The sequence below is a fragment of the Ranitomeya variabilis genome, chromosome 6, assembly GCF_051348905.1.
Source record: "Ranitomeya variabilis isolate aRanVar5 chromosome 6, aRanVar5.hap1, whole genome shotgun sequence".
NCBI lineage: Eukaryota > Metazoa > Chordata > Amphibia > Anura > Dendrobatidae > Ranitomeya > Ranitomeya variabilis.
The window spans coordinates 268,722,501-268,749,185 of record NC_135237.1 but is presented as its reverse complement, the minus strand read 5'-3'; the positions used below and the strand labels follow the sequence as shown (position 1 = coordinate 268,749,185).

Below are 26,685 nucleotides of genomic sequence, written 5' to 3'. Positions count from 1 at the left end.
TGTCCACGTAGTATATTGGGCAGCCACGTACTATATTGCTCAGCCATGTAGTATATTGCCCAGCCACGTAGTATATTGCCCAGCCACGTAGTATATTGCCCAGCCACGTAGTATATTGCCCAGCCACGTAGTATATTGCCCAGCCACGTAGTATATTGCCCAGCTACGTAGTGTATTGCCCAGTCACATAGTATATTGGCCAGTGATGTAGTATATTGCCCAGCCACGTAGTATATTGCCCAGCTACGTAGTATATTGCCCAGCCACATAGTATATTGCCCAGCTACGTAGTATATTGCCCAGCTACGTAGTATATTGCCCAGTCACATAGTATATTGCCCAGTGACGTAGTATATTGCCCAGCCACGTAGTATACTGCCCAGCCACATAGTATATTGGCCAGTGATGTAGTATATTGCCCAGCCACGTAGTATATTGCCCAGCCACGTAGTATATTGCCCAGCCACATAGTATATTGCCCAGTGACGTAGTATATTGCCCAGCCACGTAGTATACTGCCCAGCCACATAGTATATTGCCCAGTGACGTAGTATACAGCACACACACATAGTATACTGCCCATAAAATACTAACAGCACTGATAGAGTAAATAAGATGAATGCTACTGTGTCCTGAGGTCGCAGCATGTCTGCCGTGCACACCGTGCAGCCTGGAGATGCCGCCAGGGGCGGAGCGTTCCCGGACACGTGCTCCACACCAGGGGTCCCGGGATAACACGGCCGCGCTTCCCCGTGCTGGATGAGAGGAGCGCCCCCTGCCGGCGGCTGCTGGCAGTGGAGGCTCCAGTTCAGCACATGTAGTGCTCTTACCGTTACCGCAGCGTGTATTCCTCCGCAGAAGATGGCGGGACTGTGGCCGGTGCTACAGCCGCGGCCAGCGTGACGGCGCCCTGGGCCGAGAGGTACATAGAGCACCCGGTCTGCCCCAGGGACACCGTGCAGGGCATCGCTCTCAAGTACGGGGTGACGGTAAGCAGGGGACGGTTCTGGGAGGCTGAAGGCGGTATGCCAGGCTGGTGGGAGTGTGGAGCCCACCACCTGAGCTGTTTGCGGGCAGGAGACTGGCACTGCTGGGGTCTGCGGGGGGGAGAATGGAGGGGAGGATGCGGGCGGCGGGCAGTGACTGCAGGGGAGTAGGGAGGGACTAATCAGACTGTGTCCGTCGCTGATTGGTCGCGGCAGCCATGACAGGCAGCTGGCGCAACCAATCAGCGACTTGGATTCCATGACAGACAGAGGCCTTGACCAATGAATATCCGGGACAGACAGATGGAAGTACCCCTTAGACAATTATATATATAGATTTTCCATCCATCTGTGGAACTTGATGGACATGTCGGTTTTTAACCATATCAAGCTATTCTCTTAAAGTTAAAATATTTTCTTCTTGGTACAGTAGAATTAAAAAAATATATAGAGGAGCAGCAGCTCATTAAAAAATAGATTGAAACTGATTTAGATATTTGGGTTCATAGTCATTTTGATTATTTTGTCACTCGCTGCACCTGTTGTGCTACGTAAGTCAAATCGCGAACACACCCTGCCCTTGTTTGTCTTATTTGACGTACATGTCTGCATGCCAATCCCTTAATTGCTCTTGAGTGGAAGGACTTTCAACAATCTTCTTTACTGCAGTAAACCTCCTTGCTCCAGGCTGTGGGACAGGATTCCTCCTATTTAATCTGTTTGCAGGTGAATCCTGTGCAATTAGTTCCAAGGTAGTGCACGGCTAAAGCCCATGATGAAGATTGTGGATTAGTAGTATTTACCAATGGTGTTATACTTCTAGGTTTTACCATATTTGAAACGTTTCACTTATAAATATTGAATGTACAGTATATCTTGCATGTATGTGCTGCTCAAAAAAACAAAGGACTCAATAAATATCACATTAAATCCGCAAATCAATTAAACTTCAAGGATATCAATCTCTACAGTTAGGTAAAAGTGATTGATTATAAATTTCTCCTGCTATGGTGGAAATAAAAGTAACAACATGAGCACTGAAGAGGCAGCTGCAAGATGGCCCCCAAAAAAGGGAACGATTTTGAAGATGGTGGCAAAGACCATTTTCTTCCTGACCAATTCTTCCATTATTTTATGGTTTGCTTCTCCATTGTATCATGAAGGCAGTACCTTAGGGCCATTCAGACTGCATCGGTAGTTCAGTGCCTCTAGGATGGTAAATCCGTATGTGCTCTCACAAGAAGGTTTGCTATGAAACCCAATCGCAAGGAGAAGCACTGCCAGAGACTGCAAAATATCTTTGAGTGGGCTACTGGTGTTCATGTATCTGACTATACTGTTAGAAGCAGACTCTGAGGGTGAGTTGAAGTCCTCACTTTATTGGTAAGTATACTCCCTGTCCACCATTATTTTGCATTCAGAAGAGAACTCCAGATTTGGCAGCTCTTCCATTGGCATACTGTTACACACATGCTCAAAATTGTTGGTATCCCTCGTTTAATGACAGAAAAACCCACCACGACGGATGGTGCGATCTTACACTGATGTTCCTTGAGCGTGAAGTTCACCCTTAATTTGTTTAGAAGTTTTTCTGGGCTCTTTTTTTTTACAATTCGTATTATCCGTCTCTTTGACTTGTCATCAATTTTCCTCCTGCAGCAACGTCCAGGGAGGTTGGCTACAGTCCCATGGATCTTACATTTCTGAATAATATGTGCAACTGTAGTCACAGGAACATCAAGCTGCTTGGAGATGGTCTTATAACTTTTACCTTTAACGTGTTTGTCTATAATTTTCTTTCTAATCTCTTGAGACAACTCTTTCCTTTGCTTCCTTTGGTCCATGTTGAATGTGATACACACCATGTCACCAAACAGCACAGAGAGTATCTGTAGCCCTATATACAGGCCCACTCACTGATTCCAGGATTGTAGACACCTGTGATTGAAGTTAGTGGACATGCCTTGATTTAACATGTCCCTTTTGTCACATTATTTTCAAGGGTACCATCATTTCTGTCCAGGCCTATTTAGTGAGTTTTATTTATTTATTTTTTTTTTATTCTGTGGAAGCATGTTTGAAAAGCAATGTCTGACTTTCATTTGTTCATTTTCATAAATCTTTTATTTCTTATTACTTTTGTCAGATTCAAGTTATTTCTGTGACCATTGTGGGTTTTTCTGTAACTAAACTCATATAGTATACTAGATGGTGGCCCGATTCTAACGCATCGGGTATTCTAGAATATGTATGTATGTATATAGCAGCCACATAGTATATAGCACAGGCCACGTAGTATATAGGAGCCATGTAGTATATAGCAGACAAATACTACGTGGCCAGTGCTATACTATGTGGCTGCTATATACATACATACATATTGTAGAATACCCGCTGCGTTATTACAGGCCACGCAGTATATAACAGTGGCCACGCAGTATATAACACAGCCCAAACAGTATATAACGGAGCCCACGCAGTATATAGCAGCCATGCAGTATATAACACAGGTGACATTTTATATAACACTGGCCACGTAATATATAGCACAGCCCACGCAGTATATAGCAGCCATGCAGTATATAACACAGGTGACGTTTTATATAACACTGGCCACGTAATATATAGCACAGCCCACGCAGTATATAGCAGCCACACAGTATATAGCACAGCCCCCACAGTATATAACACTGGCCACGTAATATATAGCACAGCCCACGCAGTACATAGCAGCCACGCAGTATATTGCACAGCCCCCGCAGTATATAACACTGGCCACGTAATATATAACACAGCCCATGCAGTATATAGCAGCCACGCAGTATATAACGTAGCCACGTTAGTATATAGCACAGAGATGTAGTATATAACAGAGCCCACGCAGTATGTAACACAGCCCACATAGTATATAGCAATGTGGGCACTATATGCGTGGTTAAAAAGAGACTTAAAATAAAAAATAAACATATACTCGCCCTCCGAAGGCCCCTTGAAGTCCTGGCGCCTGTGTGCGATGCACGCGGCAGCTTCCGGTCCCAGGGTTGGTATAAGCGCAGGATCTGTGATGACGTCGCGGTCACATGGCCGTGACGTCATGGAAGGTCCTTCTCGCATAGCATCCTTGGCACCGGAACCTGCCGCTTGCACTGGCGAGGACAGCGGGCGACGTCGGAGGGTGAGAATAACCTTTTTTTTTATTATTCTTATTTGTAACATTAGATCTTTTTACTATTGATGCTGCATACGCAGCATCAATAGTAAAAAGTTGGTCACGCAGGGTTAATAGCTGCGTAACCGGAGTGCGTTACACCGCGCTCCGGTAACGCTGGCATTAACCCTGTGTGAGGGCTGACTGGGTGACTGGAGGGGAGTATGGAGCGGGCACTGACTCCGGGGAGGAAAGAGCGGCCATTTTGCTGCCGGACTATGGCCGTCGCTGATTGGGCGTTTTGCCACGCCCAATCAGCGACTTGGATTTCCATGACAGACAGAGGCCGCAACCAATGAATATCCGTGACAGACAGAAAGAAAGTCAGAAGGACAGACAGAAAGACGGAAGTGACCCTTAGACAATTATGTAGTAGATAGAGTAATTACAAACAGAGTGATCTATTTCAAGTGTTTATTTCTGTTAATGTTGAGATTATGGCTTACAGCCAATGAAAACATAAATGTCATTATCTCATTAAATTAGAATAATTAACAAAAAACACCTGCAAAGGCATCCTAAGCATTTAAAAAGGTCCCTTAGTCTGTTTCAGTAGGCTCCACAATCATGGCGAAGACTGCTGACTTGACAGATGTCCAGAAGGCAGTCATTGACACACTCCACAAGGAGGGTAAACCACAAAAGGTCATTGCTAAAGAAGCTGTCTGATTAATGTGCTGTATCCAAGCACATTAATGAAAAGTTGAGGGGAAGGAAAAAGGTGTGGTGCACAAGCAACCGGGATAACCGCAGCCTTGAAAAGATTGTTAAGAAATGGCTACTTTAAAAATTGGGGGAGATTCACAAGGAGTGGACTGCTGCTTGAGTCATTGATTCATTAGCCACCACACACAAACATATCCAGAACATGGGCTACAAGTGTTGCATTCCTTGTCCCAAGCCACTCGTGAGCAATAGACATCGACAGAAGCGTCTTACCTGGGAGAAAAAGAACTGGACTGTTGCTCAGTGGTCCAAGGTGGTATTTTCAGACTAAATAAAATTTTGCATTTCATTTGGAAATCAAGGTCCCAGAGTCTGGAGGAAGAGTGGAGAGGCACACAATCCAAGCTGCTTGAGGTCTAGTGTGAAGTTTCCCAATCAGTGATGGGTTGGTGAGCCATGTCATCTGCTGGTGTCGGTCCACTATGTTTTATCAAGACCAAAGTCAGCGCAGCCATCAACCAGGAAATTTTAGAGCTCTTCATGCTTCCCTCTGCCGACAAGCTTTTTGACGATTTAAATTTCATTCTCCAGCAGGACTTGGCACCTGTCCACAGTGTCAAAAGTACCAATACCTGGTTTAAAAACAGCGGTATCACTATGCTTGATTGGTTAGCAAACTAGCCTGACCTTAACCCCATGAGAATCTATGGGATATTGTCATGAGGAAAATGAGATACCAGACCCAACAATGCAGATGAGCTGAAGGCTGCTATCAAAGCATCCTGGGCTTCCATAACACCCCAGCAGTGCCACAGGCTGATCGCCTCCATGCCACGCTGCATTCATGCAGTAATTGATGCAAAAGGAGGCCTGACCAAGTATTGAGTGCATTTACTGAATATACATTTCAGTAGACCAACATTTTTGATTTTAAAATAATTTTTCAAGTTGGTGTAATAAAGGATTCTAATTTACTGAAATAATGTCTTTTGGGTTTTCATTGGCTATAACTTAAGCCATAATCAACATTAACAGAAATAAACACTTGAAATCGATCACTCTGTAATGACGCTATATAATGAGTTTCATTTATTGTTTTGAACTGAAGGTAACTTTTTGATATTTTAATTTTGTGAGAAGCACCAGTGTTTGGCAAGGTGAATAAGGGATGCAATCTCGTTGGCCTACTCGTCTAGTGGGAATGCAATCCGGGAGGGATTGAGAGCTCATACTACAAAAGCATTGGCAACTTTGTGGGCGGAGAAGTCAGAGGTTTCTATAGAATAGAACTGTAAGGCTGCCACATGGTCATCTCCTTCTACCTTTTACAAGCTCTACTGGCTGTACCAATCCTCTTCCTTTGATCTCACCTTTGGGAGAAGGATTCCACAGGCTGTGGTCCCTCCCTAAAATACAATTCTCTGCAATTCACTCTGTGGTGCGGTCAGGGGGGAATTAGAAAGACGTAGTTACTTATCGGTAACGGGATTTCTCAGAGCCCATGACATCACACTTATATTCCCTCCCGTGACGTGGGTGAGCACGCTCTTTTTTTGTTGTGTAAGATTTATGTATAGGTCACAGGGTGTTTTCCTTAGAAGTATTATGGTTAAAATGTTTATTATTGTAATAACTTGAAGGTCCCCTCGTGCTCTGTAAACCTACTGATGCGAGGGAGAGGTACTGCCCTTTTTATCTGTAGGCTTCCTGTCCTTGAATGGCAGATCCCCTCTCTCTCCGTGGTGCTATCATGGGCTCTGAGAAATCTCATTACTGGTAAGTACCGTATTTTCCGGCGTATAAGACGACTGGGCGTATAAGACGACCCCCCAACTTTACCAGTTAAAAAATAAAATCTTCTTAAAAGTCGGGGATCTTCTTATACACCGTATGTCATCTTATAGGGCCGGTGAATATGTGCCTTTTGGGGGGGGGGGAGTGATCCTGATGACGACGAGGGGGCGTCTCACAGGAAAGTGAGTATCCCCCATTACCTTATCATAGCGCTGCAGCGTGGGGTCTCTGTGCTGGGAGCGGCGGCTCCTCTTCTGCAGTGTGGGGCCTCTGTGCTGTGGGGTGGCGGCGGCGGCGTATCTTTATGCAGTCGGGGCTCCTCCGGCATCTCATTAAAGCCTGGAGGCCCCGCCGGCAACTCCATCGGTACAATGCGGTGGCCTCCGGGAAAATGGCCGCTGCTCAGATTCAGATCTCGTCCCGAGATCTCGGGAGACGAGATCTGAATCTGAGCAGCGCCCATTTTCCCGGAGGCAGCTCAATAGGTGCGATGCGGTGGCCTCCGGGAAAATGGCCGCTGGGGGCTGCGCATGCTCAGATTCCGATCTCGTCCCGAAATCTCGGGACACGAGATCTGAATCTAAGCAGCGGCCATTTTCCCGGAGGCCACCGCATTACACCGATGGAGTTGCCGGCGGGGCTTCCAGGCTTTGAGATGCCGGAGGAGCCCCGACTGCATGAAGATACGCCGTCGCCACCGCCCCACAGCACCAGAGGCCCCACACTGCAGAAGAGGAGCCGCCGCACCACAGCACAGCAGCCGCCGCTCCCAGCACAGAGACCCCACGCTGCAGCGCTACGATAAGGTAATGGGGGATACTCACTTTCCTGTGAGACGCCCCCTCGTCGTCATCAGGACCACTCCCCCCACCCCCCCCCCCCCACCCACCATATACACCCGGCGTACAAGGCGATTCCCGGCGTACAAGACGACCCCCGACTTTTAAGAAGATTTTCAGGGGTTAAAAAGTCGTCTTATACACCGGAAAATACGGTAACTGTCTTTTTCCCTGCTCAGTATATTTTACAGTTGACCTCTCCTTCCTTTTCCAGCAACTCACAGGGTCCCTGCCACTTGACAAGGAAAAGGAACTTGCTCTGCACTGTGAACACTGACACAAGCACTACATTGTCTAACTCTAGCCAACCTATTATACCTTCTGGATTGTACCTTAAGGATTGCTTTTTTTTTTTTCAATAATCTGGCCAGATCTCGGCTGCCATTTTCCTGAAGCCGAGTGCCACCGAGATTTCAATGTGCGCATGTGTGGCCTCCAGTAGCCATTTTCTCTTAGCCTCCGGCGGCCCACGGCTTCTGGAAGATGGCCGCAGGGAAACCGGTGATGCACTCGGCTCTGCTCACCGTGGACACCGGGCCGCGGCGTTGCCATATTTCTGCTGCCGGCATCATGAAGAAGGGACCCTGCTCAGGTGGACTCTACTGCCCACCGCCGCAGCATCGCCACACCTCTGCCGCAACCCCCCGGTAATAACAAAGAAACAAGACGTGCACTCCGGGAATCGTGTGGTTGGTGCTGGTTGAACCCGGAGAAATCCAGATCATTCAAAATTAGAAGAAAACAACCGCACTCAAATTGTAGATTTGCGTCATAAATGTAAGGACTTTAATAGGAACACCACAGTGATACAATCAATTGTTGAGGTATTGTAGAGGTAACGTTTCGACCCTTTTATGGGCCTTTATCAAACCTCACTGTAAAAGTACAGAAAAAATATAATTAGAAAACGTGTGGAGCAAAACGAAAATATACATATGCAGCTTACTACATCCAAAGCAAGAGAATGTAAAAAAGGCGCCACAAATAGATGACATACAAAATCACAGGGGAACCCATACAATATCATAATATTTACAATATTTACATACTATATACAAAAAGAAGCCCTAGATAATGTAGTCAAAATGGCAGTGAACTGCTACAGAACAAGGAGGCGAGGGCCAAGGCAGTGGACAACGTCTACTAGAAATCAAAAGTAACCTTGTCTATTAAAACAAATGCAAATACAAGACAATAGATTGATACATGGGAGAAACAGTAGTACTAGCAGTGTATATGCAAAGTGTAAGCATACCTGACCTTCAGGAAGGAAGATAAAGGAAGTGAGCAACGTAGAACACAGTGGCTCTTAGGGAGGGTAAAGAGAATTGTAAGATAACAAAAAAAGGCAGGGAGGGGTAGAGATAAGGACCAGGAAGCAGCAGTGCAATGGTTAAAAAGCCAAATAGTTAAAGAAGCCCTGGTAGGCAATAAAGAATAAGCGCACATACCACTTGGGGAGGAGAAAACAGGATAATCCGGAACAGCACGGATAGGGGATATGGTCCCTGTAGAAGCTAGAGACACAGGGGCGCAAATAGAGAGAGGGGCTTATAAGATGAGCAGGCACTGGGAGGGGTATGTTACAGCGCATGGCGATGCAACCCCCCGGTAAGCCTGCGTTCGCACTAGAAGACGCACCCCCCATTTTCCTCCCAATTTTTTTTGGGAAAAGTGCATCTTATAGTCCAAAAAACATGGTAATCAACTCGCCTTAAAGGGAACCTGTCGCCCCCAAAATGGCTGCTGAGGTAAGCTCACCGTCATCAGGGGCTTATCTACAGCATTCTGTAATGCTGTAGATAAGCCGCCGATGTTACCTAAAAGAGGAGAAAAAGACAAAGTACTGCAGTGCGCAGGCGCCGGGCCTCTCTGACCTTTCCGGCGACTGCGCACTGCAGTACTTTGCTCTGCCCTCAACAGGGCAGGCAAAGTACGCCTGCGCCGGAGCCGCGGCGTAAACACCCGAAGAGGACGTCATGGAACGAAGATGGGAAGCGCCGGAGCGGACCGAATACACCCATCCGACCTGACCGCAGCGGGACCGCCCCTGGGTGAGTATAATCTAACGTCTTTTTTTCCTCTTTTAGGTAACATCGGCGGCTTATCTACAGCATTACAGAATGCTGTAGATAAGCCCCTGATGCCGGTGAGCTTACCTCACCAGCGATTTTGGGGGTGACAGGTTCCCTTTAATGTGTTGGCTGGAACTGCTCCTCTTTTGGTGTGACGTATTGTTAGGTGGTAATAATGATGTGGATCAGTCTGGACCGCAGTCGAATCTTTGCAATGAATGTTGAAAAGAACTTGCAGCAGTAAGTTCTGAACCTAGATTTATATTACACAGGTTTTCTCACAGTAGGAAATTCATCACTGCTCACGTTACATGTACAGAACTCAAGCAATGGGAGGTCTGCAGTATCACACAGCAGATACTTGGACTGGAGCACATATATTACTCACGAGATGCTGGGACTGAAGAATCACAGGAGATGCTGGGGCACATGTATCACAGGAGGGGCTAGGGCTGCCACGCTGTTGACACTGAAGGAACTGGAGCGCAGAGCTCCATAATCCCTCATTGCAGATGTCGCAGAATTCACTAGTTCATTGGCTTGCAGTTTCAGGAGCAATTTAAAGGGTCGGCGTTTTGCTGGTTCCCAGCTTGAGCTCTACAATCACCAGCCCGAGAACTGCTGTCCCCGAGAATCTGCCCATGGACCGGAGAAAAGGACATTGCCAGCCATAAACGGCTTTCAGGCCGAAGGTTACCCACCCCTACATTAAGTTCTTGTGAATTTTTACTTTTTGGACATAGAACTACAGTCTGAGCGTATTTCATGGGATAGTTCTTGGCATCTCCATGAATACATCTCACCCCTACTTTCTTCCTTGGTGTGATCACATATGGACATGTGGCAGTTAATAGGGTAACCAAACTCCCTGAGTTGAGACGGTCACACTGTTCTAAGTCACCTGGCACAGCTGAGGTCCCTCACCAGGGTGAGGTAGGGCACTGGACACAGAATGTGCAAAAATGAGAAACATAAGCCCAAGGAGCAGTCCTTCGGCTCTGATGCTGTAGGACAATGGGCCTCTATGTGACCCAGGGCATTACACCGCCATCAAACGGGTTGAACAGGTTGAAACCTGTCTAAACCCCTCCTGGGTCTTTGGGCTTACCTCAGATGTTGACTTGAGCTCCCTCTTTTGGGCATTCCAGAAATGGGACTTCAAGATATGTTAAATGCTCAGGGATTTCAGCCAAGTATGTTTCTAGGAGACTCATGAGGTCATCTGCATTCTGGGGACCTCCTTTGGTAACTTAGCAATGCAAGAGTTTAGGTAGTTATTGGATATATCTGTCCATCACCACTTTTTTAACCATCGGAACAGGCCTCAGGTTGCTGCCACTATTGTACCAGGTCAAACATCTGAGACCTGAGAGGCTTGTCCCTGTAGTAGCGCCAGAGGTGCACCCATTTTGTCCTGACTGCCAGGGTTCCACCCAAGCGTACCAGGACTTCAGCCTTTCAGCTTGCGTACTCCTTGGCATCCTGCAGGGCAAAGTCATAGTATGCTTTCTGTTTTTCCCTAGTAAGGTACAGAGCTCCAATCTCTGCCTATTTCACTGGTCAGGTGGTGAATACCATGTCTGAGGAGAGACCTCCCTATACATGACACTCAGATTAACTGCAACATTTTATCAATGGTGAACACCTGATCTACTACTTCTATCCCCTTTTCTCTCTTTGGGCAGTTCTGTTTGATAGGACTCTATGAACACTTTGAATAGACTACTCCTGATTGAAGTCGGTACACTAATGAAGGTCGTTATATGACCGAAACATCTGCATTGTTTGTACTAATTTTGAACTGCATTAAAATCACTTGCTATTTCATCCGTTGAGTCACAATCCAGAAACATCAGTGGCTGGATGAAAGATGCAAGAGTCTGTCTGAATCCTAGAAACTCGCTCGTCTTTTATGCACACACACTGCAAGCAAACAGATCACGGGTGAGGATGTTACCTTTATTAGCCATACAAACCCATTTGTGTCAACATCTGTGCATGTTATCAGGCCAAAATCACCAGGGTATGTGAACTTTTGATCAGGGTCATTTGGATGTTTTGGGTTGTCTATGATTTAAAAAGAGAAAGAGAAAAAAGAGAAAACACAGCAGTTTGACAATAAATGGCTTCACCCAACCACTCACCATGAGTGGAGAAAAAGTTTTGGCGTTATCATTCATATTCTCTAAAAAAAATGGCCAAGAAAGCAAAAATTCTGCCGGGGTATGTAAACTTTTGCGCACAACTGTACATTTACCCGGGACATTCAGTCTTTAAACTGTAATCACCTGTGCTCTTTGTGACTGTGCCCACATTCTCCACCAAAGGTAGGGTTTTCAGCTGTCTGGTAGCCTCTTGGATAAGCACAGAGTTTTTACATCAAAAGGGAATAAAGTTTAGTATCCTCCAAAACTTTACAGCTCCTAAATGTAAGTGAATAACAAAATAGTCCTCACTCTGGGTTTGGCAAAGTAAATTAAACGGTCTCACCAACTTGGTATTACAGTAACCTTTCAGGCTGCTTTACAGAATATCCAACAACTCTTTTCTTTCTCCAGCTACTGCACACTACTACTACTACTACTACTTGAGCTTGACCAGCTTTGTTTGATTAGGTCAGTAAGACCCAGACTGGAGTATGGCAGTGACCTTTTCCACCAAGGCTCTTTTGGTTGTGCGTAATACCAACTGCTAAAAATCGTCCATGAGTTATGCGGTGGTCACAAGATCAAATTATTTATCCCCACATGCTATATGTCCCAGTATGCTTTCAGCACCAGGCAGTGTCACACCCGAATGTGAAAAAAAGAGATTAAACAGTAAAACTATATCAATAGGAATGAAGGGAAGGAGGAAACACAGTCCAAGTGACTTGCAGATGTTGAAATATGCTGAATCTTGAGATCTAGGAAGCAGTTTTAAGGGGGTCTGAGAGGCTTTGATAGTGAAGGTAAGAGTCAGGAGAACGTGCAGAAAAGTGAAAATCTGCCGAGTTCTAATTTAGAGAACTTACAATTGCACGTTAGTCTGTTTTTCTGTAAATTGCACAATTTTGTGTCCAGAAAAATTCATGAAAGATTTTTTTTTTTGTTAAAAGCACATTTGATAATTCTAATGTGTGCAGTCCACAATTTACAGTGCCTACAAGTAGTATTCAACCCCCTGCAGATGTCAGGTTTAATAAGATGCAGATAAGTTAGAGCCTTCAAACTTCAAACAAGAGCAGGATTTATTAACAGATGCATAAATCTTACAAACCAAAAAGTTTTGTTGCTCAGTTAAATTTTTATAAATTTTAAACATAAAAGTGTGGGTCAATTGTTCTTCAACCCCTAGGTTTAATATTTTGTGGAATAACCTTTGTTTGCAATTACAGCTAATAATCGTCTTTTATAAGACCTGATCAGGCCGGCACAGGTCTCTGGAGTTATCTTGGCCCACTCCTCCATGCAGATCTTCAGGCCCCTTGGCTGAGAAACAGCCCTACAGCATGATGCTGCCACCACCATGCTTGACTGTAGGGATGGTATTCTTGGGGTCGTATGCAGTGCCATCCAGTCTCCAAACGTCACGTGTCTGGTTGGCACCAAAGATCTCGATCTTGGTCTCATCAGACCAGAGAACCTTGAACCAGTCAGTCTCAGAGTCCTCCAAGTGATCATGAGCAAACTGTAGATGAGCCTTGACATGACGCTTTGAAAGTAAAGGTACCTTACGGGCTCGTCTGGAACGGAGACCATTGCGGTGGAGTACGTTACTTATGGTATTGACTGAAACCAATGTCCCCACTGCCATGAGATCTTCCCGGAGCTCCATCCTTGTTGTCCTTGGGTAAGCCTTGACTCTTCGGACAAGCCTGGCCTCGGCACGGGAGGAAACTTTCAAAGGCTGTCCAGGCCGTGGAAGGCTAACAGTAGTTCCATAAGCCTTCCACTTCCGGATGATGATGATGATGCTCCCAACTCCTTGGAAAGGGTTTTGTACCCCTTGCCAGCCTTGTGACCCTCCACGATCTTGTCTCTGATGGCCTTGGAATGCTCCTTTGTCTTTCCCATGTTGACCATGTTTGAGTGCTGTTCACAAGTTTGGGGAGGGTCTTAAATAGTCAGAAAAGGCTGGAAAAAGAGATAATTAATCCAAACATGTGAAGCTCATTGTTCTTTGTGCCTGAACTACTTCTTAATACTTTAGGGGAACCAAACAGAATTCTGGGGGGTTGAGGGGTTGAATAATAAATGACCCTCTGAAAAAACTTTTCCCAATTTAAAAAAAAAATAAACAAAGAAATAACATTCTTTTTTGCTGCAGTGCATTTCACACTTCCAGGCTGATCTACAGTCCAAATGTCACAATGCCAAGTTAATTCCAAATGTGTAAACCTGCTAAATCTGCAGGGGGTTGAATACTACTTGTAGGCACTGTAATTACACATAAGTTATAATTCTGAATTGATAAAATGTAAATGTTGCTTCAATATTTGAAATTTTATAATCCACAAAAATGGCTAAAATATGCAGAAAATGTAACAATAGATCCTTGTTTTGGGAAAGGTAGAAAACTTTGCTTTAGAACAGATAATACTTGTGGCTTTAGGGACATTTTTTTGATAGTTGAGGAAAAATTTAAAAAACACTGTCTACAGCTCTGGCAAAAATTTAAGAGACCACTGCAAAATGTTCAGTTTGTCTGATTTTTCTCTTTATAGGTATATTTTTGAGTAAAATGTAAATTGTTCTTTTAGTCTACAAACTTCTGACAACATGTCTCTGAATTTCCAAGCAATATTTTTTTTTCTGAAAAGGAGAAATGTTCAAAATTAAAAAAAAACCAAAAAAAAAACCCAGTGCTTTCAGACCTCAAATAATGCAAAGAAAACAAGTTCATAATCATTTAGAAACAACAATACTAATGTTTTAACTCAGGAAGAGTTCAGAAATCAATATTTTGTGGAATAACCATGATTTTTAATCACAACTTTCATGCGTCTTGGCATGCTTGCCACCAGTCTTTCACACTGCTTCTGGCGCAAAAATGTAAGCAGTTCTTCTTTGTTTGATGGCTTGTGACTATCCATCATCCTCTTGATTACATTCCAGAGGTTTTCAATGGGGTTCAGGTCTGGAGATTGGGCTGCGCATGACAGGGTTTTGATGTGGTGGTCTCTTAATTTTTGCCAGAGCTGTATGTGATACCATTTAGCATTAGTGATTTAAGAAGAACACCATTGTAACACCAGATTGCTTTCCAAAAATGTGATGATTCTTTATAATGTTCAATACTACCAGTTACCTCTCCACTTCCTCCTAGACCGTTCACAGTTCGGCTTCCGCCCCTACATTTGACAGAAACTGCACTCATCAAAGTGACCAATGACCTTCTGACAGCAAAACGTAACAGTAACCGCTCTCTGCTCATTCTTCTTGACCTCTCTGCAGCTTTCAACTCTGTTGACCACCATCTCCTACTTTCTATGCTCCAGTCAATAGGCATAAAGGACACTGCCCTCTCCTGGTTCTCTTCATATCTTTCAGACTGCTCCTTCAGTGTATCCTCCTCTCTCATTTCTGTTTATTGGCCTACCCTCTCGTTACGCGGCTTTCGACTAACCTCTGCACTAATACCTCCCACTCCCGGCTCCAAGACTTCTCCCGCATTGCAATCAAGGTCCTTTTATGTGTGTGTGTGTGTGTAGCCCAATCGCTATCTGAGATAAACCCTCCACCACACCCAACAGCACCACAAATACTGGCTGTTGGCAACCTCATGCAGCCTTTATCTATCCCCCACTCCTTCAAGATGGCTGGACCTTCATTGTAAATAAGCCCCTGGGCTTTGTATCTCCCCCACCTCATTGTAGATTGTAAGCTCTCACGAGCAGGGCTGTCTTATTTTAATTATTGTATTATTTTGAACGTTGTTACTTATGACTTGTGTGTGAACTGTTAAACTGTAAAGCGCTGTGGAATACTGTATGTTGGTGCTATATAAAGATTATTATTATTAATAATACTGAATGGGCCCTTAAAGGCATACTGCACATTAACTGAAAACATGTCTGGTCTGTATATTGAGTTTAATTCTTTCTTTTTTTATGTAACTTTCAGCTTTAAGCATATTTGTAGCATTCATAAAATAGTTAGTATAAATATGTGTCTGTACTTGAGGAATAACACTATTATGGCTATTATACGACTAATCTGGTCCTGCATTTGTATCTTCTGCATGCTCAAGTCAGTAGAAGCCTCAGCAGTTTCTTTGTCTGCTTTGCTGAGTTCTTTTACAAGCTTCTCTCTCCCCTCTCCACAGACCTCTATAGTGAATAGATGTAAACTGATCCCTCACTAAACAGATCTGTAGACAGATTTGGGGTATGTGCACCTGATGTCTTTTTCAGGAGGATTCCTCCTTAAAAACCTATCAGAAAACACTCAAAAGAATGAACATGGGCATTTCTATGTAAAAATGACTTGCTGTTTATATGTTCTTTAAAAAAACCAAACAACCTAAGCAATTAAAAGGAGTGACGTGTCCATATTTCTGGCATTTATTGATTGGAAGATGAACTATACTTTACAATGCAGGTGGGAAATCTCAAAAGATGCCCGGAAGACGCCTGGCTGTCTTTTTGAGCATTTTGCCATAGTTTTTGCTGAAACATCCACTAGTGTTTTCTTCATTATTCAGTAGAGTGAAAAAAAGAGGACTGGAAAACGGCAGTTAAAATTGCCTCACAAAACAATGGGAAAACCCCCAAAATACCGCTGGTGGCCAAAACCATGGGAGAAACACAAAGGAAATAAGTCCAAATTTTTTTTTTTTTTTACAAAAGATGCTTCAAGAAAAAACTCCACAGCCTCTCCTACCACATTTTTTCTTAAAAAACTCAGCGGATTCACCTTAGTTTAAAAGATGTTGTCTGCACATAGCCTTAAGGCTGGTTTCACATTTGCATTTAAAAACGCAGCGTTTAAAAAAAAAAAACGCAGGTAGTGAAAAAACGCATGTAAACGCGTGCAAACGCTGCGTTTTTTAGACGCATGCATTTTTGCATGCGGTAAAAAAACGCGGCGTTTTGACGCGTTTACATGCGTTTTTTCATGCGTTTGCCTTTTTTAAACGCATGCTGAGAAGTGTGTGACAGCTGCCAATCATCAAAATCAACTAGAAAACCCACTATAAATAGAAATAGCTAGGGATAGGATCCCTAGGGTTAGGGTTAGTGTTAGGGGTAGGGTTAGGGTTTGGATCCCTAGGGTTTGGGTTAGGGATAGGGTTAGGATCCCTAGGGTTAGGGGTAGGGTTAGTGTTAGGGGTAGGGTTAGGGTTTGGATCCCTAGGGTTAGGGGTAGCTTTTAGAAGAATGTCCTGGTCACCAGGTCACTGATAAGCCACCCCCCACCATCAAGGTGTTAAAGGGATCCAAACCCTAACCCTAGGGATCCATAGGGATGTTGACCTTGTGACCAGGACATTCTTCTAATAAAAAGCTTTGTTCAATGTGGACACCCCAAGATATACGGTATTGCTATAGAGTACTAAAAATATTAACTCGTATAGTATTCACTGTCATATTGTTAGGGGTAGGGTTAGGGTTAGGATCCCTTTATCACCTTGATGGTGGGGGGTGGCTTATCAGGGTATATTCTTGTTTTTTTCTATAAAAACGCATGCGTTTACATAGACAACAATACGTTTTTTGGCTGCAAAAAAAGCATGCATTTTTTTGCGGCAAAAAAACGCCTCTAGAAATTACTACATGTTGCATTTCTGCGACAGAACGCATGTAATGTTAAACATAGGGGAAAAAAACGCATGCGTTTTTTTCTGTACAAACGCTATAGATCAAAACGCAAGAGTGAAACCAGCCTTAAAAGGTTTTTAAGACTGAAAGATCAGTAACTAAAAAGTGGACAATCGTGCAATTTCCTGTATGAGTATTCTACATTGTCTTATCTTCTCTTATTTTTTTCATAAAATCAAAAGTATAAGTTCATAAAAATAAAAAAATAAAAGTGTAGTCACTCTTTTAAGCGGTTATCCAAAGAAATAGGAATACACTATTTTCCAAGGTGTAGTTGAATGACTGTAATAATGTGCAAGCTGCTCGGGCCAGGAGAGTAATGTATAGTATGACGCAGGTGGGATTGGGTTTCCTGCTCATTGTGTTAAATAGTGCCAAGGTTCAGTAAAAAGCATCCTTGTTATTTGAGATACAAAGATGTCCTATATTACAGTTCTAGCACATAGACTCGGTGTGTGGATGCGTTTGTTTCAGGTTTTTTTCTGTATTTCATTTCCCAAACTATTTAGATGCACATGTAGCTCTTTCAAAGACAAGTTGAGCAATACCTTTTACATGGCCAGTCCATTCCTATCTTACTAGGCATTCGTCATTTGAATAGATATAAATGAGGCTGTAGATCTGAAGTTTCTGTCACTCCAGCTCTATTCACCGCCCAGCGCCACTGCCTCCTGCTTAGCAGATGACACCTTTGCATGACGTTACACAGTATATAGGCCGTCAAGTAGGAAGAGACCAATTTAGACAACAAAATATTAGGCTGCTGTAGTGTAATGAAGAATCCTAATATTGTTTTATCGTCCAAATCAGTCAACTATCCTGGAGGAGAACATCCCCCAGCCACAAGGCAGCTGATGGTATTCTCTGGTGTTTTTAGTTGTGCCTGCATACAACCTGCTCACCTTCCTTTTACTTTCCTTTGCACCCAAAAGGGTATCACCAAACATTCTTGTTACCCTACAGTTTTTCAACAAGTACAAGGAGACGACACCAAGCAGAAATAGAGCTCGAGTGACAGAGGCTTCAGATCTCCAGTAGCCCTTCAGCCTCATATGCATATCAAGTCAAACTCGAATTTATCTGAGGAGTGGATCTGCCATAAAAAGGTGTTGCTGGACTTGTCCTTAAAAGAGCTACATGCTCATATACCGTAAGTAGTTTGTGGATGACATCCTGCTGGGCTATTTCATGTAATGCAGCCCTCAAGTCCAACAGAAAAATCTGACCATAACAAACAAGAGGATGGTACAGATACCTGGCGCTTTCCTTATTGAAAGCTGCGGCTTCCACCATTCCTCCCTTCTGGAGTCCCATTTGCCTGTACACTAAATTGCCGTGATGTTCTCAGACTGACTTATGTTCCACATGTTTGATAATTATAATTTGTGACAAGAAACACTTATTGTCAGTATGCCTGATTCTGTGTTCCAACATGCAATAAGGTACCATAAGCGATGCCTGGCAGGAACTTATTGAGCCTATTGAAAACCTGCATGCTGAGCAGTGATAATATGGGGGGATTAGGTGGGGGATCAGGAGAAATGGGTGGACAACAATTTTTAAGGTGTGTGCCACCTTTACTCCTATATTAATGTTTGTTTTTATTTTGTGTCTGATTTGCAGGTGTTTAGTACATTTAGCACAGATCTTATTTTATATTTTGCCAATGTAATAAAAGGAGCTTATCACATCTGGTCCAACACTTGGCACTCCCACCGATCTCGATATTGATGACTTATCTTGTGGAAAAACAACAATATCATTAGATCAAAAGACTTTTATAAAAAAACACAAAATTTGAGCTTGGATTAAGTTGGTATACCTGCAGCACATAAACGCAAGTTCACATTGGCAATAAAACATATAAAACGTACAAGAAACAAAATAAACAAAAAAACCTGCTGTAACTAAGTAAAAAGCAAAAGTGCATCCAAATAACCCAGGGTTCTTAGTAATACTGTTTTTTGATAAAAAATGGCATAAAAGCCATCCCACCATCGTCAAGGTGCCCTGATCGGGGGACGGTCCCATGCTGTCTGTTAAAAACCTTACCATGTGTCAGACTTGACCTCAGTGTGTGAATAAGGGCAGACAAAAGGACCAGGTCCCAATCTATGGATACCAGTCTGGGGAAGCCTTTAAGTATAATTTCCAGCACCGGAGAGGAAGGCCACACCCCAGCTTGCACAGAATGCAAAAATACAAAGAAAAAAAAACACAAAAGTTGGAGCTTGGATTAAGTTGGTATACATGCAGCACATAAACTCATGTTCACATTGGCCAAAAAGCATATAAAACCTACAAGAAACAAAATAAAAATCCCTGCTGTAACTAATTAACTATTATGTACCTCTCATAACTACTTCTTTAAATCAGTAAAATCCACATGTAAACTTGTCCATTTTCCCCCCAGTGTATTCTGATGTTACATTTTCTGCTTACAGGTGTGGAACTGTGAAATATGACTACTATAGGTTACCCAGGACATCTGTTGTCATTGCTTTTTACAATGAGGCTTGGTCAACACTTCTACGGACAGTGTACAGTGTCCTGGAAACTACACCAGACATCCTCCTTGAGGAAATTATTCTTGTTGATGATTACAGTGACAAAGGTAAGTAATAAGTATTACATGTTCGATACATTTCTCTAAACTCAAAAAGAAATATACCCAGGGCTGCCACTAGGAATTTTGGGGCCCCATACTGGCAACATTTTCAGAGCCCCCTTTAAACTCAGTCCAGGCTCCACCCTAGCACCGCCTCCACCCCTCGAATCTTCCACAGTCCCTCCACCCTCTCTTGGAAAAACTCCACTTCTGCACCATGTCCTCCCCTTCACACATTAACAGTTCCCATCACAAACATAGCCAGCAGCTTTTGTTTTGGCCAAAAGATTTCTTAATTTGCCACAACGACAAGGTAGACTCTTCTGGCCGGGCTCTACTCTACTGTAACTTATTAAACATTTGTTAAAATATCCAATACAATTTTAAGTATATTTTTATTTATTTTTCAATTTTAAAATGACCAATAATATCACATACAAGGGACAAATACCACCACACCATGACCAGATCACATATTACCATCACAGTGACTAAATAATACCACATACAAGGAACAAATACTGCCACACCATGACTGAACCACATATTACCACCACATAGCGACCGAATAATACCACATACTCCTCCTACCTATCTGACCGCTCCTTCACTGTATCTTTTGCTGGCTCCTCTTCCTCTCCTCGTCCCCTTACTATCGGGGTTCCGCAAGGCTCAGTCCTAGGCCCCCTCCTCTTCTCTCTTTACACGGCCCCTATTGGACAAACAATCAGCAGATTTGGGTTCCAGTATCATCTCTATGCTGATGACACCCAATTATACACTTCTTCCCTTGTCATCACCCCTACCCTAATTCAAAATACCAAGGATTGTCTGTCTGCTGTCTCTAACATCATGTCCTCCCTCTACCTGAAACTAAATCTCTCCAAAACGGAACTTCTTGTGTTTCTCCCTTCTACTAACCTCACTCTACCCAACATCGAAATTACCCTGGAGGGTTCAACCATAACTCCCAAGCAGCATGCCCGCTGTCTTGGGGTCATATTCGAACCAGTGATGTCACTGGCCTATGGAGGCTGGCCCAAACAAGCCTCCATAGGCCAGTGACATCACTCACTGTTCTGCAGTGCCGGCCTTTTTTCCACGTGTATCCAGGGACGCCACCGGCCGGGACGTCTCTGGCACTACACGTAGCACTTGCGATCTTCACCGTTAGCACCCGTAGCCACTGACCTCGGCTAACGTTGACATCTGTACACCTACCTCCCGTGTGGACGGGAATTGCCTCGAATCGGAACGCACATCTATGCGTGAGTACCGGACACCTAAATCTTAAAGCAAGCAGCCTAGCCGGTCAAGGCTCTACATATAGTAGGTGATTTTATGCTATTAGTATCAGCTATTGTTTTAATACTGCGCTAGTACCGAGGCCGGGCTGACGCAGCCAGTAATAGGTGATACACGCCTGTAAGGGAGTTACATACATATATTTCTACACATATTTTTAACCGGACCGCTGATACGGTCAGTTCATAGCCACTTGTAGCGCCATATCTTTGACTGTTTTTTATACTGGTTTCTCCTATTATCGGATTGGGCACATAATCCGTTTGTGATATTGGCAGCACTTGTGCAGCGTACAATTGTGGTTATAGTGCCAGTGTATATATTTTTTAACACTATTATAGCCCCTCTTGCTGCATTTAAATTACACACTTTTTTTCTTGCAGCAGCAAGCCAACACAATATTTCTTAAAGAAGAAAAAAAAATCTGAACACCATATCTATTAGGCCTCTTTCACACGTCTGTGTCTCCGGTACGTGTAGTGACAGTTTTCTCACGTACCGGAGACACTGACACACGTAGACCCATTCAAATGAATAAGTCTATGCACGTGTCTCCGTGTTTTCACGGACCGTGTGTCCGTGTGCAAAACACGGAGACATGTCCGTGTTTCTCCGGCAGCACGTACAGCAATACGTCCTGCACACGGAGAACAGTGTGCACTCTCCTCCGTGTGCACGTACCGCCCGCAGGAGAGACCGCGCTACAGTAAGCGCTGTCCCCCCTGTGTGGTGCTGAAGGCGGCATTCATCTCTTCTCCCCGCAGGAGAGAAGAGATGAAAGATCAAGTTTTGTTTTCTTTTTTGTTAAAAATAAAGTTACTGGGACCTCCCGCCTCCCATCCCCAGTGCGCCGCCCGGCCCCTTGCAGAAGAAATACTCACCCAGCTCCCGCGATGTCTCCTCTCTCCTCTCAGCGCCGGCTGCCTGTCCTGTGTGAGCGGTCACGTGGGACCGCTCATTACAGTGAGGAATATGCGCATAATTTCTAGGTTTCCCAGAAAGGATTTTATCAGAGCTAAGCCTGATCCTAGCTTTTCTGTAATACACATTGGTCTTTGGGTGCAAAGAAGGTGGGTCAGGTGGGCAAGGTGCCATCATAACTAGGAACATCTTGTCTTGTCATAGCATAGTAGGATTACTTTTATGGTTTTGATCAAAAACTGTTAACTAAGTACTGCACATTTTTATGGGTGTAGCAGTATTGGAATTTAGGTATTACTCGCAATGTGTAGTATTTTGTTAGTATGTATATTTGAAATGAAATATGTGCACTTGTCCATTAATTTAGGACTAGAGTGCTGGCCTTGACCGTATAATGTGTGAGTGCCACAAACTATTTATTTTTGCACATCTGTTTTACTAGTGCACTAATACTACTGCATATTGCTTCATTTGACTTTCAGACGTATGCTTAGCATTTCTTGCTAAAAGACAAAAGTTAATTCTAGTGCGTAAAATATGTTTGCAAAAGAATAAATGGAAATTGGTGGAGTAATATAAAAGAAAAAAAAATCACCTGAAAAGCAGATAAATTCAGCACTCACCATAAACTTTTTTTGAAGCAACAAAAGATACTTTATTCCATGTAAGTGCAGGGACATGTGGGAGGAAAGCAGATAGTTTGGAGGACATACAAAGGAGATCTCATATCTATCTGTGCACACACTTTATTCCATGTATCTTTTGCTGTTTCACTGATCTAGCTAGTGCGTTCCATATTTGTATACTTTATTTGTGAAAGATTCTGTTTATCTATTGTGCTGTAATACTGAGCCCCGCTAGCCGATTGTTACAAGCCTGCTGCTGGGACTGGCCGTGTTCTGGCTAATATGTACATTAATCTCATTCGTTTTGTGGAATATAAAAAGAACCATGACATCTTTGAATAAACATGTGGGAGCTGCGGCTTACACCACTGGAACCAGTCATCTGGACAGCAGTACTACCAAACTTGGGTCACAATTGTCCTCTTTTGCATCCAGTAAACATATTAGTGAGGACGTAATTTTTGAATATATGGCACATCGCTTGTCTTGGTCACATCACGGTAATGTTACCTCTGACAGTGACATCGTCAGTTTAAGTCCGAGTTCTGCACAGTCCTGGTCCTCCACCGCTGTAACAGTTACATAGCTTGAAAAAAGCTTAGATCCATCAAGTGCAACCTTTCTCCACTCCAAACGTACATATAACCCACAATGTTATGTGTATAGAGGAAATCATCCAGCCCTTTTTTAAAAGCTGTTATAGTGTCTGCCATTACTACCTCTTGTGGTAGGACATTTCACAGTCTGCTCTAACTGTAAAGAACCCTTTCCTTTTTAGCTTCAGGAATCGCCTTTCCTCCACCTGTAGTGAGTGCCCCCTGGTTCTCAGTATGGTCTTTGGAAGGAGTAAGTCCATGTGCCAGTTCCTTGTATTGACCACATATATATTTATACACGTAAATGAGCTCTCCCCTGAGAATTTTCTTTACATTGCAGACTTTCTGTTCTGTCAGTGATACCTCTAACTTTTCTTTCCCTTTGTCCCTTAAACAACAGCACTCTAGGGACTAATTAAGATATTCCACAACAATCTCTCAGTTAATTTATTGGATGCAATGAACAATCAGCATTTGCACTGGAGGCAGAAAAAAGGAGGACCTAATTCAAATGTCTTGCTGTTTTTTGGCTCTGTGAGCCATGAATTATACAGAGGGGTACACAATTTAAAATCTGTTAGTGAACTTTTGCAGTTGTTAACAAACACATTTTAAAAACAGACCCGTATTTAATTTACATTCTTTTACTTATTACCCCTACATCAGCAAAAAAATAGAGGGGATGGACTCGATCTGACCATGATTCCTTGCTAGTGCCTGCATTAATGAGCTGTTAATGGGGGGAGGTGTTAAGGAGGGACCATGGAGAATGGAAGGAGATCATGTGACAGAAAGAAAGGGGATAAAAAGCACTGTAGGGGTGAAATGGACAGCACACTATTGTGGTACAGGGGCCCAGAGAGGAGCATGTCTAATCTCAGTCCAGTCTCGGTCATAGCACAGAAACTGCTCCCAGTAATCACACGCACTGGGTTCAAGGATTTGCTATGTAATCTGACAGCAGCAGACACTGTGTCCAGTGATATATCACTTAGTTTACTGGGTGCAGCAGTTATGATAAAGCCACCGTTTTCTCTACTGCAGATCTAGCAGAGCTCAGATGTTTAGCTATGTGTAACCCCCCTCCCCCACACCACAGCTTTCTGTGTATACTGTATAGTGAAAAAAAAGCTGTTAATCAGTGCTGGGAGTGGTGTGGATGGACTAGTAGGCAGGAGGCCAATTGTCCTGTATTGATAATATTCTGCTTATAAAACACTGATTGTATTGAAACAGCAAAACACAGCCCAGTGAGTGACACATCACAGTAATCAGGGTCTCTGTCTACATTATGGTGTTCTCAGATTACATAACCAAAACCTCCTTGCTGATTCCCTTTAAAACTATGTCTTCATGTAATGGAAAAAATCTGCACAAAAATTAGAAAACTGTGAATATTTAAACCTGCAGAATGTTCGTGTGCAAATTTTGAAAGCATATTTCATTCCATTTAAAATGTTTTGTAATGCAGTAAAGTGAAATTCATGGCACAATCGGCATGTAACACAGAGCATTTGTCGTGGTTTAATTGTTGTTGGCCACAAACCTGCACCCACCTTTGACGGAACAAGGCCCAACTCCCTAAACTTCTCTGCTCAGTAACTGTGCAGACCTAGAGGGAACATTGCTCCATGGTCCAGTTATGTTACTTGGGCCTGTGAATATCAGAACTGAACCACGAGGCAGTGGGAGAATGAGGTGAAGTCTAACTAATCCCAGCATGAAAAGCAGCAAGCTGAGGTGCACTGTGTGTTCTGGCACCTTTCTGTTGTCATAGACATACCGTAATTTAGTTTTTGTTGTCGCATTTCTTGTACTAAAGTACCTCTTTTATAAGATTGAATAAGATAAGCTTCACTTTTTTTTTAACCATATTTTTTTTTAGCTGTTGTACATGCTGCCAAATTGTCACTAGGTTTATGCTGCTACATCTGGGAGAAGTGTTTATATGCTGCAGCTCTTCTAGTCTTTTCAGTAATGTGCTCCTCAGTATTCTTGAGCTCTGGCTCTCCCCTCTTCACCACCATTGATTGGCAGCTTTCTGCCTGTGCTCCTATAGTGCAGGCAAAAACTGTAACTCAGTGGTGATGTTACGGTTAGACAGATCTCATCGTTGAGAAACCTAGAAGAGCTGCAGCAGATAAAATAATGATTTTATTAAAAGTATAGCAAGAAACCCTCTGACACAGCTCTAGAATCAGGGTCTCTGTCCCTGTTGTATGTTGTTCTCAGATTGACTAGCATAAACCTGGTGACAGATTCCCTTTTAATCTATCATGATAAATTTCTCCATTTCTCAGCCTAAATGAGAATTTCCTATTATCAGTTTTCATCTTATATTCTTCAGAAAATGAATCCATAGTACGTTATAATAAGTAACCAAGGTGTAAGCATGGCAGTTACCCTCTCTGGTACTGACTCAGACTGACACCGTTGAGATCATTAGTTGCAAATTATTATTATTATTATTATTTATTTATATAGCACCATTGATTCCATGGTGCTGTACATGAGAAGGGGTTACATACAGATTACAGATATCACTTACAGTAGACAGACTAACAATGACAGACTGATACAGAGGGGCGAGGACCCTGCCCTTGCGGGCTTACATTCTACAGGGTTATGGGGAAGGAGACTGTAGGTTGGGGGCTGCGGGAGCTCCGGTGTTGGTGAGGCGGTAGCTTCGGTAGTGATGAGGAGGCAGCGAACTCAGTGCAGGCTGTAGGCTTTCCTGAAGAGATGAGTTTTCAGGTTCTGTCTGAAGGATCCGACTGTGGTTGATAGTCGGACGTGTTGGGGCACAGAATTCCAGAGGATGGGGGATATTCGGGAGAAGTCTTGGAGGCGATTGGATGAGGAGCGAATAAGTGTGGAGGAGAGAAGGAGGTCTTGAGAGGACCGGAGATTACATGAGGGAAGATATCGGGAGATTAGTTCAGAGATATATGGAGGAGACAGGTTATGGATGGCTTTGTAGGTCAGTATTAGTAATTTGAACTGGATATGCTGAGGGAATGGGAGCCAGTGAAGAGATTTGCAGAGGGGGGAAGCGGAGGAGTAGCGAGGAGAGAGATGGATTAGTCGGGCAGCAGAGTTAAGGATGGACTGGAGAGGTGCAAGGGTGTTAGCAGGGAGGCCACAGAAAAGGATGTTGCAGTAGTCAAGGCGGGAGATGATGAGGGCATGCACAAGCATTTTAGTAGATTGAGGGTTGAGGAAAGGACGGATTCTGGAGATATTTTTGAGCTGGAGGCGAC

The 26,685-nt window shown here is 43.5% G+C and overlaps 1 protein-coding gene and 1 long non-coding RNA gene across 2 annotated transcripts in view; one reads left to right on the top strand and one right to left on the bottom strand.

Annotated features, from left to right (window-relative positions):
- Window positions 1-26,685, bottom strand: part of LOC143782298 (uncharacterized) — a 906,302-nt gene that overhangs the window by 27,475 nt on the left and 852,142 nt on the right. The window lies entirely within an intron of this gene.
- The window catches only part of LOC143782297 (polypeptide N-acetylgalactosaminyltransferase 12-like), a 75,734-nt gene that overhangs the window by 31,427 nt on the left and 17,622 nt on the right, over window positions 1-26,685 (top strand). Inside the window, exon 2 of the mRNA XM_077269612.1 lies at window positions 19,814-19,983. Coding sequence (XP_077125727.1) covers window positions 19,814-19,983 — 170 coding nt within the window. The remainder of the gene's footprint in view (window positions 1-19,813; window positions 19,984-26,685) is intronic.